Here is a 16,657-nt window from a genome sequence, read left to right on the forward strand (position 1 = left end):
TAATTGACTTTCTAAGTTCTTTGTTTTCATTTATGCACTTGCTTGTTGGTGGTGGGATTTTGTTTTGTGTTGTGTTTTTGTTTGTTTGTTTACTGAAAACACACATTTTAAGTAGACATTGCTAGGGAAAACAGAAATGCTTAGTTTAATCTAAATTTTCCTCAGAAGTCTTCCTTGTTCTCCTGTCATCTTTACCATCACTAATACAGGGGCAATGGCAGGCACCTGCACAGAATGAGGCACAACCACCAAGGATGGAGGTGTTCATTATGCTGATTTTTAACCCTCGGCAAAACCTGGCTCTCTTCTTGTACTCATTTATCACATAGCCGTTCATTTGTCGCCTAAAGTACACTGCTGGCACAAGCTGTCCTTTTCCTTCCCTGGCAGTACATTCCCGTGCGGGTGTGTAGCCAGCAGGTGGTGCCTGTTCCTTGCTCTGCACCCAGCAGGAGCGGGCAGAGCTGAGGGCATGGGATGCACAGTGCCCGGGATGCTGCTGGCTCTCCAGGCAGCTCCTCCTCACCACTTCTTGGGCTTCTCTTATCAGAGGTAACATAACCTCTTATCAGAGGTAACATCAGAGCTTCCTTTCATAGCAAAACAGGTCCCACTTTATGTACATCAGCTATAGCTGGAAAACAAACTGCATTCCGTGTTAACCTCAGAAATTAGTTTTTAAATGCTTATAGTCCACTGCTATGGACAGGCCTTTCAAAGCTCTGCTTCCACTTACTAACAGACAAATTTTGTAACGTGCCTTCATATCTTTAAAGCTCTCTTCAGAGGCTGAGGTTTTGTAATGTTAACATATGCAATTATACAGTAATGGTTCCACTCCCATAGCTCTAGTAACATAACCCCTTCCTGGAGTTTGCTGCTTCAAAGTAATAGTAGTTTTTACATCAAACTCCTCAAGAAACAAGTGACAATTTATGTGCATGCTCTAAATCCACTTTTTCATCTTTTTCCATTCAAATGATAGCAAATGTCTTTGCACAATAGCTCCCTTTACGTGCAGGGCTCCCAAGAGCTTTAAAAGCCGTAGAAGGTGATGGTTCATACAAAACAGTAAGATGAAGCCAGACGCTGAAATGAACGGGAAGACCATGCACATCATGTGGTCTCACTTGAGATAGCAGTTTTCAAGAAGTGCTGTTGAAAATTTCACCTGCTTCTTCTCATTCTATGCACAGCAAACAGGACCGATCAGTGCTACACTGGTGATGACCCGCCCCGTGAAAGGGCCCCGCACTGTTCAGTTGGACTTGGAAATGATCACTGTTAACACCGTCATCAACTTCAGAGGAAGCTCTGTCATCCGGCTGAGGATATTTGTATCACAGTACTCATTCTAAACCTTGAGTTGGTGCCCTGTAAACATTGAAACCAAAGACACGGTTCCTCCTCTGCAGAACCCTCTCCTCAGAAGCCAGTACATATAGCAGCTCAAAACCAAGTCAGTATTTCCTCAGACCCAGTGACCTACGCCTGTCTGAGGAGGGAGGCCTCTTCATACGCACCCCTACCAGGATGCAGACCTCTGACGGTGTATCGGCAGCAGATTCCATATGATTCTTTATGTGGTCATACATTTTAAGGACTCTTTTTTCCACTGTAAACATTTCTAGGGTTTCAAAGACTGTGAACCTTTGTAGCTCCAAGGCTGCTTAGCAAAAAAGCACCGAAGAAACTGCAGAAAAAGCTGGCTTTTGCAATCTTGCTTTTTTTTTCATTATAAATGGAAAGCTGACAAACAAGTGAAAATCAAAGGAAAAAAAAGCCACCTATAGAAACAAGGGATCTCAGAAATGCTAATTTACGTTTCCAATTAACTTCAAAATTATCAGTCAAGCACTTTGTTTCAGTTCACTCTGCATTTGTCTTACTTTCACCTGCTTTTCTTTGATTTTGTTTTATACTTAAAATTCATTGTAAATTCATTCTGAAATACTTGTTGTACTATGTAATCTTCTGCTTTCTAACAACATGTCATATCTTCGGGTTCCTTCCTGTATTAAATCTTTCTGTATAACAGAGCTCATAGAAATCCATCACTGGATGGCATGTGTTACACTGATTAAGGTGTTACTCTTAGTTACAGCCAGACTCTTTGACACAGGTCTCCACTGCCAGAAATGTGTCCAGGGACTTCAGAGCAGGTGAGAATCAGAACTTTTTCACTGTTTTTCAGTGTAATAGTTGTAAACAGTTTGTAATGGTTGTAAGGTAACAATACTAACTCTGTAGTTAAGGCTTCAACTAACCTCTTGTTCTAAGACCACTCCGTTCAGATGTGTCCAAATTCCTTCAGGAAAAGAAATGATCATTATTCTGTTTGCACAGAGTGTCTCTCCTACATTCCTAAAATTAGGGAAAACAAGCTGAAAAGGACTTGAAATAGTCATTGTTAGATGACTATTAGAATAGAAATTGTTCATGCCTCTGCTACAAATCAGTCCCTCCTGTGCCAGTACCCAAATCTCAAATGATGGGATCCCACAGTTTCCATAGGTAATGTCTTCTCAGGTTTAACTGCTGTAACCAATAGAAACTTTTTCCTGAAGTTTAATCTGGGTACCCCCTGTTGTAATTTCAATCTATTGCTTTTTAGCGTACTTCCAGTAGAAATAGAGAACAGTTTATCTTCCCCTTTGCAACAGCCTTTAACATGTCTGAAGACTGTTGTCACGTCTCCCCTCAGACCGTTCCTCTCTAGTCTAAACAAATCCAATTCTTTTGGTCTTTCCTCATACATCACATTTTCTGGACCTTTGATCATTCTTGTTGCTCTCATCTGGATTCTCTCCAGTTGGTTCAAATCTGTCTCAAAATGCAGTGCCCAAAACTGTGAAAAGTATTCCAGCTGAGGCCTCACAGTGCTAGACTAAATATATATATATATATATATATATATATTTAGGTGTTTGAAAATAAAATTAATTGTATGGTTTGGAGATACTGTCCTCATGTCGTTACAGTCACTGGCACTTCGGTGTTTTATTTACTAAGGACAAGGCTTCATATGCTTTGTTCTAAATTTCTCTGAAACAAGTACTTGCTTTTTCCCCTTACTTTTTCTTTATTGTCTTACTTGCTCTCGAGAGTTGCTAGCACAAAACAGGTAACACCTGCTGAGTCTTTTTGAGGACTGGAATTGCTTAGCGCTACTTGGGAAAGGGAGTTTACAAGGATTATAGTATGAAAAGACTGCAGCAGAGTAGAAGGCCTTTATTCTTACATGGAGGTCTTCACTTAAGTTGAGTATTAAAGGGGAGAACAGACTCAGAAAGGTTATCACAACTCAGGCAGCATGACACAAAAAGAAAGCTGACTCTTGTTCTCAATAAGCTCTTCAAGTTAGTCCAGGGTTGTTTTTTTTCTCTAGGTGTAAAAGTGACTGCTCTATTTACTAGTATTTAGCTTGAGGAAGTCCTGATGAAACAGCCTACAACAGCTAAATGCTGAGTTGAGCAGCTTCCACCTCTTAATGAAGTTTTCTCCTCACTGCTGCAACACACTAGGCTCCTGTGGCTCAGAGCTCTGCACACAGGCTGACTTCTACTATGAAAACAGACCAGCTCGAGACTGACTCCAGGCTTTAGGGAGCTAAGCAGAGGGCAGGAAGGCAAAGCTTGGAGGGTACAAATGTAGAGGAAACATGCATGGACAGAGAAATATCAGGAACATACTTTCTGAGTGTACTGATGCTCACCGGATGCCAGCCTTGAAGGGGAAAATAGAAATGATCGAGAAGGAGGAATGCTAATTTATAATTCATGGGTCCCAGGTTATGGAAGGCAGACATAAGAAATGAAGCTCCAGTAGCCCAGAATGCAGGCACGGGGCAGGCAGTATCTTAAACTAGACATGTTAAACTCAATGTGTTGACTTTTCCAGTACATAAAAGCCTTTCTTCACCCCTTTTGTACTTTTATGTTATCACTTCTTCATGTCCAGTGAAGTCCTTTCTCCTCCTGCTGTCACATCACCTCCTGGAGAGGAAGTGCACTCTGTTAGATATCAGACAGTTCCTCACTTTTGGGCTGTTCTCCCGTGGTCCTCACATACCAATCTGGTTTAACCCTAATTTAGAAGTTAAAAAAATAACAGAGGAATTCCATTATTAAACACTTTGTTAAAAGAGTAAGGCTTGAATGCCTGGTTTCAGCAACAAATATTCATGAAACAATATTACACTTTCTATGTAAACATTTTGTGCCTTAAGGAAAAAAAAAAAAAAAGGAAAAGTCTGGAAACAAAAGAATTCAGCCACTTCTCAGCCGCCATAACATCTTTCATCACTCACTATCACTCCAGCCAATGTTAACTTTGCCAAAATATATGCCAATCTCAAAATAATTACTTACTCGCAGTTTGTAACATCTAAACTCTCCATTTCCTATTCAAAGGTCTGTTTCCAATAGATTGTTACAGGCTCGTGCATTACAGCAATTCATGCCAAATAATAATAAAAAAAAGGAATATGCACGTCAGGGTTTTACAGGATCCAGGGCTATAGAGCTAGATGGGTTCTATCTGACATATTCATCTTTGAAATATTTTTAGGGGACCGGCTTTTTTTTAACACAGACAGCAAAATCTTACTTCACTTTGGAGTTTGATGGATCCCACAGAATCACTTTTAAACTTGTGCTTCTCTGATAACAATAGCTTTGGTGGGAGTAGCTCAGCTTTGAGCACCCGTGCACCCACCATCGCTGAGGCAGCATCCTTTGCTGTTCATGTAGAACCAACAACTTTCTCCTTTTCAAGTGAGGAGCCTGCACCCATATTTTCTTTTTTCTTTTTTTCTTTTTTTCTCTTTGCCTCAGCCCTTTCAGGAGTCAGCTTTCATTGTCTCAGAAACACGGTCTTTACATTAGCACGACACATGTATTCACTTCTCTCTGACTAGAACAAGCAGAGCAAAATAATCGATACATTTTGTGATCGCTCAAGTGATCCAGCTTGGTTCATTAACAGAGTTTGCTACTGGATCTTTTTTGTAGCATGTAGCTGTCTTGGAACCCAATGAAAATTTCATAGTGCAAAAATGTTTCAAAAGTAATAAAAAAAAATAAAAAGAAATGAAAGTATGCCCTAACGTTATTTAAGCCTGAAAGGCACCATTGTTGAAATAAATCTGGATGGAAAAAACCCTCAGCTGGTGTTAATTTGCATGACTGCTGCTCTTCAACGGAAAGATGAAAAGTATACTGAGGACCTTCCCTATGTGTGCATAAAACACTATGATGTATTTGTATACAAAGGAGAATTTATGGAAGCTAAAACTAACGGTAATGTGGCTTTGCATTTGGACGCTAGAGCTGTTAGATGACACGACAGAAGCAAATTGTGTATTCTTCTCTGACACGATCATTTACAAGTGACTTAAACACATCACATTCTGTTGCTTTATGTCTTTGAACCATTTCTGACTAGCTCAACCCAAAAGCAGGTGCCATGCATGAAAACTGAGGTTGATAGTTATGAGACCTTCAGAACATCTGCCCAGAAAGGCAACCTGTGCTCAAGAGTCTGTGTGGTAAGGGAGTGTAATGGCCCAGAGGTATTTGTGTGGGGCTGCCTCAGATCCTGCAGGTGTCCTTTTCCTCACCTATTTCACTGCAGGGTTCATCTGATGTTTCTAAATCAGAGGTGGAAATCTCACCAACTGTAGATTTTATTTGTTCAGACCTCTGAAATCCCTGTAGTGGTTTCCAACGGGCAAACATCCCTGAGTAACAGTACCAGTGAAATCACATGAGGTAGATACACTTTTACATTGGTAAGCAAATAATGATGCTGAGTAGCAAAGGAATTCTTAGACAATACTTCAGCAACCAGAATGTCCCCAAATATTCAATCTCTTTCAATTCCCTACTGCTCCTCCATGCTCCTTTGTGCATTTGTCCTGGACAAGTGATCTCATTATGGTCATACGCTGCAAATGCATGCTGAGGGAGATGCACCTTTTCTCTAGCATTACCCAACATATTTCATTCTGCTTTTTGGATATGAGTTGTAGGCTTTGTGTCCTTTTTATGCTCTAACTGACCTTTGTTGCTTTTCTCCAAGAGACTCTATTTCCCTTCCAGGTTGCTCTGCTCCCACCAAAAGAGCAAGTTCTTCATGCATTGCTGGAAATGTAGACACGATGTTGGCCCACCTGCTGCTTTTGCACCCTTCTCTCTGCAGTGTCATTAGTCACCCTTACAGCAAAGTGGATAGTTGAAAGAATTGCCCAGTCTGCTGTCAGAGCCTGGTTTCACAAAAAGGATTTGAGAAAAATTAGCCACTCCACAACTCTGGAGGTATCAGAAGCTCTCTTAAATCCTGATGAGTCACTTTTCCTGAAATTGAATCTGTATCACGCTGTCTTTACAGTCACAAAGCTTCTTAGGATGTCCTGTAAGGACATGCTTGTGAATACACCCTTAAGACTCTTCACACCTCAGATGGGGATTTCTCGGTTTCCAAAAACTAATTGTCCCAGCTAGAGAGAGTGCAATGTGATCATGACTATGCTGAAGTCAGTGATTGCTACCCCAACATCAGGTCTGGATTTAGCCCAGTTTTATTTTAAGTCTTGAATCTCAGTGTCAGTGGTATATATGTAAACAGATATGTATTATTTTGACAGTAGACTTGAATGATTGTTTTCAGTAAATAAACAGTAGTATGACTGCACTATCTCCTTCTCTGTGGGAACTATCTCTGGGTACTTCAGTATTTTCTGAGACAACCCTTCGGCACTTCAGGATTTTCTCTGGTATTTCAGGCCATTCACTGATGAGTTTCCATGAATGATTCCTCACCCCTGGTGTTTAAAGGCCAACTCAGGCACTTGACAAATTTTTGAACTATCAAGCCCCATGCAAGCCTTAACATAGTCACAGCTCACACCTTCTTCAGAGAAATTGTTCCTACAATTATCTCTGTAATCTGTGAGGGATCGTGCTGACTTCCTCAAGACCCTGCAGTGTTCATAGTGCACACACGTGTTTCTCAAGACTGAGACACTGGTCTGGAGATTGTTCATCATCAAACTGCCACAAATGCTCTGTATTTGACATGTGAAACCATGGCTACAAAGGTTAGTTTTGACAAAATCCTGAAAACACATGGTGGCGGGTGTTTTTCCTGTCTGTCTATGCATTACAAAAACACAAACAAGTCCAGCACAAGAATTCTCTAGTATGCAGCAGAAATCATTGCTTCTAATGATTATTTCAGCCAGTACACTCATTTTGTAGATAATGTACAAACAGGGAGGTGGAAGGCCTGCCAAGATTACACTGATTTGTTATTTGAATCAGTATCCCAAAGAAAACTTAAATCTAGTTCATCATTTAAAAACATTCCTTTGTACTTCAACATCTGTTGTCACCCAGGTAGGGAAATGAAGACAGAAATACTGGCTGCTTTTTAAAGAAAGGCAGCTGCTCTGCAGAGATCCTGGGACAGCTGCAGCAACCAGAAAGACTTGCCAGTCCTAACCTGCACCCAGGTCAGTGAATAAGGCACAAAATTCATAGAGACCAGTTCTCAGGTGGAGGAAAGAGATCTTCATTGACTTGTTAATGATGTCAAATAGAGATTTACTAGTAATGCTGTAGTAGAAATGCTAAGTCATGGCTTTAAACAGTGATTGAGCACTTGGTAGGAAGGCAGGGCCAACCCAGGGGAACTCAGGTGCATGCAATGCACCTGGGTGAATGGAATGGGTGAAGCCAGGATCCACCCCCCTCCCAGACCCCATTTAAGGGTTGGCAGTGGCAGCAAGTCTATTTTATTTAGAGATTCCTGCATTCCTGAGGTCTTCTGAAGGTAGGCAACTTCTTTCCCTTACTTCTGTGCCTACAGCTGTTGCATTAGAGCAAATCCCTGCTTGTTGTAGTCTGGCACCTTGCTACTCTGCTGTCCTTGCTGTGCTTTCCATTACACTACAATTTCATGCACAATTTTTCATTGTGCTTATTTGTATATGGAAAACTTTAATTGGTATTGCCAAGATTTTGTCTACAATGCACGTTCTACTTGCAGGAAGCTTTGGTATATCCTCCTGCCATTCTTCAGGTCTGGGCTCCCTTGGAATTGCCCTTCTTATTTAGTGTGTAATAATAGTGAGACAGTTGTGACAGCACTTACTTGCATAGATTAAAAAGAGAATTATTGAGGGATAAAGTTACAACTCAACTAGGAAGCCAATTAAAAAGAGCTTGATCTTTAATTATCCTTCAGTGTTATGATGTCATTGCTGTGGACAAAAATAATCAGTCAGTAACCCAAAATACTAAAATGGAGATTATCTCATTAGAAAGATAGGGGCTGAAGTAGTCTATGGCCATCCTATGTAAAGTCTGGAAAAGGAAGAATTTTCTCTTTGAAATGAAGAGTACTTGTCTTGTACTAGTAGGGTTAAGTATAAATCAGCCTTACCAGTGCACAGACTGAATGGCAGGCTGATGGATGGGTGAAGGAAAAGGCCGTCATGGCCAGAAGCAAGGGAAGGATAAACCAAGACCATGTAGAAGTACTAAGGAGTGGTCTCAGTACCCAGGATGCCTGAGACAAGTCTCTCTTCTGCTGTACTCTGCAACATTTTAGCTTTACTTAGGCCTTTGAAAGACAGATAAGAGTTCATAGTCACTTCAGTTAGAAAAGGGAGGCAGTATTCATCTGTTTGAGTACAGCACCAGTTTTCAAAAAGCTGTGCTAGCGTGGCCAACTTGTAACCCGATGAGATGCACTGGACAGAGGAAGCCTGTAAGTGTAGTATAAGGTATAGAATGTAAGTGTCGGCTTATACTAACAGTTTCTTGTACAGGTGCCGGGAAAAGGATTTGCTTGCCCATCTTGATGAATGCATCACAGAACTCTTGCTTAAACAGTCATTTCCCTCATCCCTACTTGCTGGCTGTTCAGATTAATAAACAGGTTATATTTTGTAGTCACCGTTATTATCAAAAGAGGAATGCTGTAATTTAAAATGAATGATTTCTTTGTCACCCATCTGGTCATTTTAACCAAACACCATTGCTTCATTTGCTGCAGAAAATGAGCTTTCAATCTTATACTGTTTTACAATTTGTGAACAATTTATATTGCATATACCAGTAAGGATTGTGGTGAAGGGTTTTTTTAATAATTAAAATTATTGCTAACAAATTCAAACTGAATTCCAGTTTGTTTTGGTCATTTTCTGGTTTGAAGGTAATTGTTTATCATCTCTGGAAGCATTCTTGCCAGGATCATATACCTCTCTGCAAGGTCAGTAGAACGAGTGTCAGTGATTAAAAAAAAAAGTTAATAGTCATAAATCTAAAATATGTATGTAGTTGACAAGAAAACTTCAATGTAAAACGATTTATTTGTAAACTGTTATTTTTCTTTCAAATATTTTAATGTTGTAATCTTCCCCATGCTGGAAGTACATGCATGTATTTTAGCCTTCATTTCCCATTGGGTTTATTCACAATAAGGCTCAATTTAAGTTAGATTTTGCTTTAAGTATCTACTTCATCTGTACATGGAGATTGATGTATCCTGAGCACTTCCTTCTACTGGAACTGTGCATTGGAGCAGGAGAGGCTCCTTTGCCAGGCTCCTCAGACACCAGTTAGATATGCCTCACCTTGTATGTGTTTGGAGGGCATGTCAGGGCTGTGTGTTCCTGGATGACCCAGCAGATGAGCTCTCCTTCCAGACCAACACAATGCCAACCTCTCTTCCCAGAAGCCCTAGATTCTGGAGGCACAACCTGGGTGAGTGAAGGCAGGGATCTGCCTTTGGGCAGAATTTGAGCTCTGCAGAATAAGCTGGTCTCCTTAACAAGCAGCATTAATATGAAATAATTTGGACTGAGCTAGTTTTCTTATTCGTAAATTATTAACAAGTAGCTAATTCTCATTCCCACCTGCAGGACATAGCTTGTGATTTTAGTACAAGAATTTTTTTCCACTCATACAATACTCAATCATCCATGCATAATGGATGTTTGGTGTTTGTTGGTTGGTATTTCAATCAAATGTTCTTTTTCAGCAAATTGCAAGGGCAGCTGAGTCTGAACCAGGCTTGCTATGTGGGAAGTGAAGGAATTTACGTCATACAGTTGCTCTCTCTTATTTCCATTGTAGTTAACTGCAGAGATGAGGTAGGTAACATGACATTCATGGAGCCTGGTGTGATTTACAAGCCACTCAGAAAGCTGATAAAGATCTGTTTAGCTATTTTGAACTCAAATGAACAGCTGAGGCTCACTTAGAGTTACACAAGGACACTTCAGTTCCCCTCACTGTATAGAAAATGTATAATTTCTGAATCACACGTGCCATAAAAATTGCATTGAAAAGAAGCAGGCTTCTACACAAAGAGGAGTAGCTGAGTGCAGGAACTCTGGGTTGAAGAATTTTAACCAAGGAGCAACCAAGACTCTAGAAAGGAAAATGAGAAAGCATGTCTGCAATCCATGACCAAGGACTTCTGGGTCTTCAATTCTTGCTGGGAGATGCCTTGGTAGAAGTGGGATGACCAGCCACACCATGAAACTGACAGGACTTCCACTCACTTTGGTAGAAAAAAGATACAATACAAAACTGAATTATTCGCATTCAGGGACTGGCATTCAGCTTCAGTGATCTCATTTGAGTTCTCCAGATTTGAGCTTCTGCATCCTTCTCTCTCTGTTTCAAGTCTGTTTTTCAGGCTGATCTTATTATATATACAGTCATGTTTGACTAAGGTGGAGTTTCCTGTGGAATGGAACAGTGTCAATCCTTCCACTTTTTTAGGTGTTTTATGTTTTAATATGAACCATATTCCCTTGAGCAGTCCCACAAGCACTTTTCTGTGCACCAGAATTCCTATTTTTGGTGGTATTGGTTACTCTTAAGGCCTGAAGTTGCTGCTGAACACTGTTAAATAGCTTTCCATGTTAGTCAGAACACCATGACATTGGTGGTAGAAAAAACAAATCTTTAATGGCTATGACAGTGAGCTAGAATTGGTGGTTCTGCATTTTATACAGGTGGGCATTTTCCTGCACTAGTAACTCATTTAGGACAGCATGGGTAAACCACAGCTCATTCACAGTACTGCACAGCACCACCATAGCCTGTACCATGACATACCTCTTCATGAGGACTGTCCCAAATGCAGACTGATATACTGATTTTTAGCTGCGCTTTTGTGCCATTAAATGTCCTTTTTCCCTCTAGTATGTTCTCCTTTTCCTGGACTCTTGTTCATACTATTACAGAATGATCACCAAGGTCCATTAAATCCAGTTCTGAAAGACAGCTCACATCTGCCTGTTGATGATAAGCTTTGTCAGGCATGAGAACACTGGATGAGTTTAGCTGAGGGCAAGCAGTTTGCGGCCACCTGTACACTGTCTAAAGAATGTTTGGTTAGGCTTTCTAAGATCTTGAGTTCAATACATCCCTGCTAGCTTGAATGAGTGCACCTTTCACATCCCACCGCATTTTTCATTATGTCACTTGGATATAAATGCACGTGTTTTTAATGGGAAGTTAATCCCTGAACTGCAGTGGAATGATTAACCTCTTACCCTTGAATTCCTCACTACCATATGATCTAGTTCTTATGGAGCTAAAAGTTAAAGCAATAGAGACAGCTGAGAATACTTCAGGCAAGTGGATGTTTGCTCACCGTGGAAGACCTTAGTTGTTCATGAATGTGCTTTTTCTTGGCTTGGGGAGCAAAGGTAAATAACATAGCACAGCTACTGTGTCCTACAAAGTAATACCTGAGCCTACTGTTGTTATTACTGACTCAGGACTCTTCAAAATCTGTCAGGTAAATGACATGAAGAACTGATGTCACAGAATTGTAAGGGCTCAAAGGGGGACCTCTGAAAATCATCTAGTCCAGCCCCTCTGCCAAAGCAGGCTCCCTAGACCAGGTTGTACAGGTAGACATCCTGCAGTTTGCAGCAATTTAACTTTGAGTTGAAACAAAGCTTCATGACACCTACGGCATTCTGCTCAGATTAGAGCAAGTTGTACCGAAAAGGTGCAACCCATCTCAGTTTGCTAACGCGACAGTCACTGGAGCAACGGTATGTTCTTATCTCACTGGACATTTACGTATAAAACCAAACACAGAGACCTCTTCCTCATAGTGAGAGTGTAAAATCTCTGGTGACACAGGTTGGGGTTTTGACAACAGCATGTTTTTTTTCTCCATGACTTGCAAGTGGGTAGCAGCCAATGCTGCACAAGGATCTGGAAGGTGAAAGCCAATTAAGGCTCTGCTTTATTTCATGTATCTTAAGGATGTTGCATATTGGTGCGCCTGTCTGGGAACGTGGCTGAACTCCCTACTGCTGAGTTAAAGTGTTAAAACTAGAGTAAAATGTGCTGGTAACTTCTGGTTCTGATAGTGTTAGTGCCTAAGTGGTTTTAAGCCAAACTGTCCTGTTTTTATGTCCTTGCATCTCCCTGGGAAATGTGGGCTAAAAAAAAAAAAAGCTCTAGCTAGAAGGTCAGTGTGTTTGCTCCCACACACCAGAGAAGCAGCCTTCCAGTTTCTGCAGGTGACCTGTTACTGGCTTATGTCAACATCCCTTCAGGCTCCCTCGTTCCTGTGATGCCAACAGCCTTCAAAGCAGTGTGATTTCCTGGATGCTTTTTTATATATCTAGCCCCTTTAAAAGAGGTAAATGAAACTTGCTTTCACATGGAAATAGAAGTTTCTTTTTTTAATTTTTTAACTTTTTACAACTTGTTTGATGGTGTCTTTCAGGAAGGAGCTTCTGCATGCTGCCTGTGATCCAGGATGCAGGTGATGTGTGGCTCATGGCTGGCCCCTGCATTCCAGGGAGAGGAACATCAGCTTGGCCTCAGGCAGACCTCTGTCTGATTGTGGGAGGAGAGATCAGCTCTAAGCATACCCCGGAGAGATGGTGGTGGAAAAACAGAGTAGGATAGTGGCATCTAGCCCTGGGGTCCCAGAAGAGTGAGAGGAGGCAAGTGTCTGGTAGCACCTAGCCATCTGCTGCCTGTTCTGCTGTTCGCCTGGGCTTGACCGTAGCTGGGCCTAGAGGAGAGCAGAAGAACGTAGTGAACTACTTCTAGTCCTCTTTTCCATTTTGAAACGGGAAGTTCTGGGCAGTGTAATAAGCAAGTGGGACTGGAACAGTGTTTGGGGAGGCACCCCAAATGCCAGGAGGTGGCATCATCCAAGCCTGGTGGGAGCATACCTCCTGGGGTGAAGGGGACTTGCAAACAGCCCTTCATCACTGTTTGAACTGAAAATGACTGCTCTTGTGAGGTTTCACCAACTTAGGCCAGAGGGGGTATTGAGGGAGATAGTCTGTAGGAGTGATGGCCTTCAGCTGCCCACAGCTTTGTTTTTTCTTGTCCTCACTGAGGTGCTGGGACAGCCCAGAGTGACTTGGCTCCCACTAGGCCCTGTCTGCCTACATGCAGTGCTCCCTGCCAGCTGTCTCTGCCTCCCTTCTGAGTGGGCACGTAGTAAAAATATGTACGTGCAGTTAGGTTCTTGCCTGCATCTGGACCTTTCCTTCCAACTAATTTCCAAGTGCAGTGCTGAAAAACCACAGGTTTTCTCTTCTAGCTGGTCTCAGCTATTGCGCCTTGATGTGTCCTTGAATACGAGGAATGAAAATAGTTCTGGGAGATCTATTAAGTCTCTGGCTTGTAAAATACAATAATTTCTTACTAGGTTACACTAATATTTCGTAATTCATTCTTAATATTATTCTTCAATAAAGCTCTGCACAAACAGTCTATCCCACAGGAGAAACCTCTGCCAGAACCCAGATGTCAAACACATTTGCTTCAAATACAGGAGTTCGTGACCTTTTCTGTTTGTTAATGTGACGCCATGGAAATTATTTATAATAAATAAGTGTGTTTTGGAGTCAGGTGCCCCACCGGGCCTTTTTCAGAGATACAACAGCCCTTCCTGAAACTGGTCCTTCCTGTTTTGTTTTTGTCCCCTAACAATGAGGTCTGGGGAACAACTTGAAGCCCTGTTGCTTAGCCAAGTCCAACTGCTGAGAGGTAGATAGGAAGTCAGGGCTATCTCAAATTTCAAATCTTTCCTGAAACTGGTGACTGATAAAGTTCTTCCTTTTTCTTTTATCCTTTACCCTAAAAACTCAAGTTTCAAACAGCAGGCTGTATAAACCTAAACAAATTCTAAAAATATCTGCTTAAATCACTATATCAACTTGGAAACTATTGGAAGGAATATCCTGGATTCAAATGGCAGATTTGAAATGCTAAAGGTTATTTGCTTGTTTAAAGCCAAGGTAGTACCGTCCACCTACAACCTTCAGGTACAAGTGCTCCAGAAGTTATCTGAAGGTTAATATGTTGATAATGTATTTCCATTTTCTTTTTCAGCAGTTGTGACAATGTTCTCACAAACATGTGGGACCAGTGCCTGGAGTAAGAGCAGCTGGCTCTTAATGAAGCCAGGGCAAGAAAAGGATACAATTGAAAAACAAGAGCCTTGGCTCTGCTTCATCCTATTGTTAGCTGTGCATTATGGTTTATAATGTCTCCTAGGTTTGTTGGATTCACCATCTCAAATTCCTAGACAGTAGCAACAGCAAGAAATGTCTCCTGAGGAGGAAGCTGAACCTTTCTCTCCTGCATAAATGTAGTCTTGTAGGCTTGTCACTGCAGGCTGATGGCAGGAAAACCAGTTCAGGGCTAAGACTGCACCCCCTTTCTCACTGGTTAGCTTCACCTTGTCTTGTGCTGGCAGCCATTTACAACATCAGAGGTTGACAAGTAGCTGAGAAGCAATTGTTGCAGGCTACACAGGAGTCACAGATAAACCCCTGTGTGCCTCACTGTCTTTGGTGTGAAAGATCCCAAGTGTTGTGACACATGAAGGATGAGTCTACTATGGACTTATTCTCACAGTGTATTAATGATGTGTTTGTGCACAAGGGAAAGCTGCCTTATAGCACAAGGAAAGACAAAACAGGCCAGCAAACCTCTTTTCAAATTCACAGTATATCTGATATAAATGAGAGAGAGTTTAATTTGGTCAACAAAGTATTTTTGCATAATTTTTCCTCTAGACATCCTAGCAATGCTTTCAAAAGATGCTAGACATAGTGCAATAAATCTGTTCTTCTACAGCACCGTGGGAAGAGACAACTGGCTGCAGTCTCAGGTGGTAGACAAAATTCCAGCAAGTTATGTCAGGAAATGACATTGACGGGACATTAGAGGGAAAAAGAAGAAAAACATAATAACACAAACTGAACAAACTGCAGCTTTCTACAACAAAGTGCGTAGACCCCACCCAGAATCTGTTGTAGAGGAAGGAAGGTGTCTGTTAAACTCAAAGGTTGTAATGGGAATGAAAAAAGTCAGTCTCCAGCTGAGAGTAGGACAGGGAGGGTGAGGTATACTGTTTAATGTTTCTCCCATCAAAAACCTCAGGGGATAAAGATTACTGCTGCAAAAACTTCCATGGTAGTAAAAGCCTCTGGCTGCAGAAGTTGTTTATAACAAAGGTGTGTTAGCAGCTTATAGACTTCAGCTGAAAAGAACTCTGATGTTTCTCTGAAATCTGAGTTGCAGAAACCTTTTTTCTCACAAAAAGCCTCTGCATACAAAATTTTTATTTAGTGGTTGCGCTGGGATTTTGGCTGTGAGATGCCATATGCTGTGTGCTGGCCTTGTCCTGATAACACCCTGCTTTTATGTCCGGACAGCTGAGCTCATCGTTTGGCTATTGCAGTATACATCACGTCATGTCAATTTCTGAAATCAAAATATTTTAGACACAGTGGAGTTAGATGGTTACTAGAGCTAAAGGACTCTCCTCGGTTGCTTAACTGGATTATATATGTTTCAAACAAGGCAAGAACTATTAACTAATGATGTTTTCCACAGACATTCATTTTCTGGCTTGAAAGGTTTGGGTGTGCAAACGTCATTCAGACTCTGAACTGCTTGATATTTCAAATCAAAGTTGGCATGATTCATGAACTGTGCACAAGCAGTGGTGCTGGATTTCTGACGCAAAGGATTGCTGGGGAGAGCTCAGGCTTGAAACATCTGTGAGCATTCCTACTCACAAACTCATTCACTGGCGTATTTGCGCAAAGTGGAGAGAGAGGGTCAGAGTCTGCTTGAAAGCTTTTACAGACATGGAGGAGTACTCAAGAGCACTTGTGTCAGTATTTACACAAGGGCTTTTTACTGTTTCACGCCTACTTCCTAAATGGTTGAGGCCAAAGAGGATAAAGCTCTCTCCTGCTTGTAGCTCCTTTCTGCAGTCCTCTCCTCTGGCTACTCCTTCTTCAGCGAGAAAAACACCGGCAAGTTGTAATTCAATAGCATAAACAGATTCAGCAACAAATGAGTAGTGTGCTGTGCAGAGGTTGAAAACAGATGGGATAGGCCTCACTGGGGGATGTGTGAGGCGAAGTGTAGCCCAGACTAATAAATTCTCCTCTGCTGGCTCTGCACAACACTGCTCAAGAGACTCAGCACTTCGTGGAGCTCAGTGCTGTGGTTTGGCCGTGACAAGCCCAGTTTATTTGTTCAGCCTTAGCACCGGGGTGCCCTGGGCGAGGCAGCAAGAGGGGCAGAGCAGCTGTGCAGCCCAAGAAGGTGGGAGGGTTGGGTGGCTGCAC

At 41.6% G+C, this 16,657-nt stretch overlaps 1 protein-coding gene across 1 annotated transcript in view; it reads left to right on the forward strand.

Annotated features, from left to right (window-relative positions):
- The window catches only part of FBLN5 (fibulin 5), a 40,329-nt gene extending 38,713 nt beyond the window's left edge, over positions 1–1,616 (forward strand). The window contains exon 11 of the mRNA XM_065751225.1: positions 1,197–1,616. Coding sequence (XP_065607297.1) covers positions 1,197–1,358 — 162 coding nt within the window. The 3' untranslated portion in view covers positions 1,359–1,616. The remainder of the gene's footprint in view (positions 1–1,196) is intronic.
- The last annotated feature ends 15,041 nt before the right edge of the window (positions 1,617–16,657 follow it).

This window comes from Cyrtonyx montezumae, unplaced genomic scaffold (genome assembly GCF_038088225.1).
Source record: "Cyrtonyx montezumae isolate F1298 unplaced genomic scaffold, pur_monq_1.0 scaffold_10, whole genome shotgun sequence".
Classification (NCBI taxonomy): domain Eukaryota; kingdom Metazoa; phylum Chordata; class Aves; order Galliformes; family Odontophoridae; genus Cyrtonyx; species Cyrtonyx montezumae.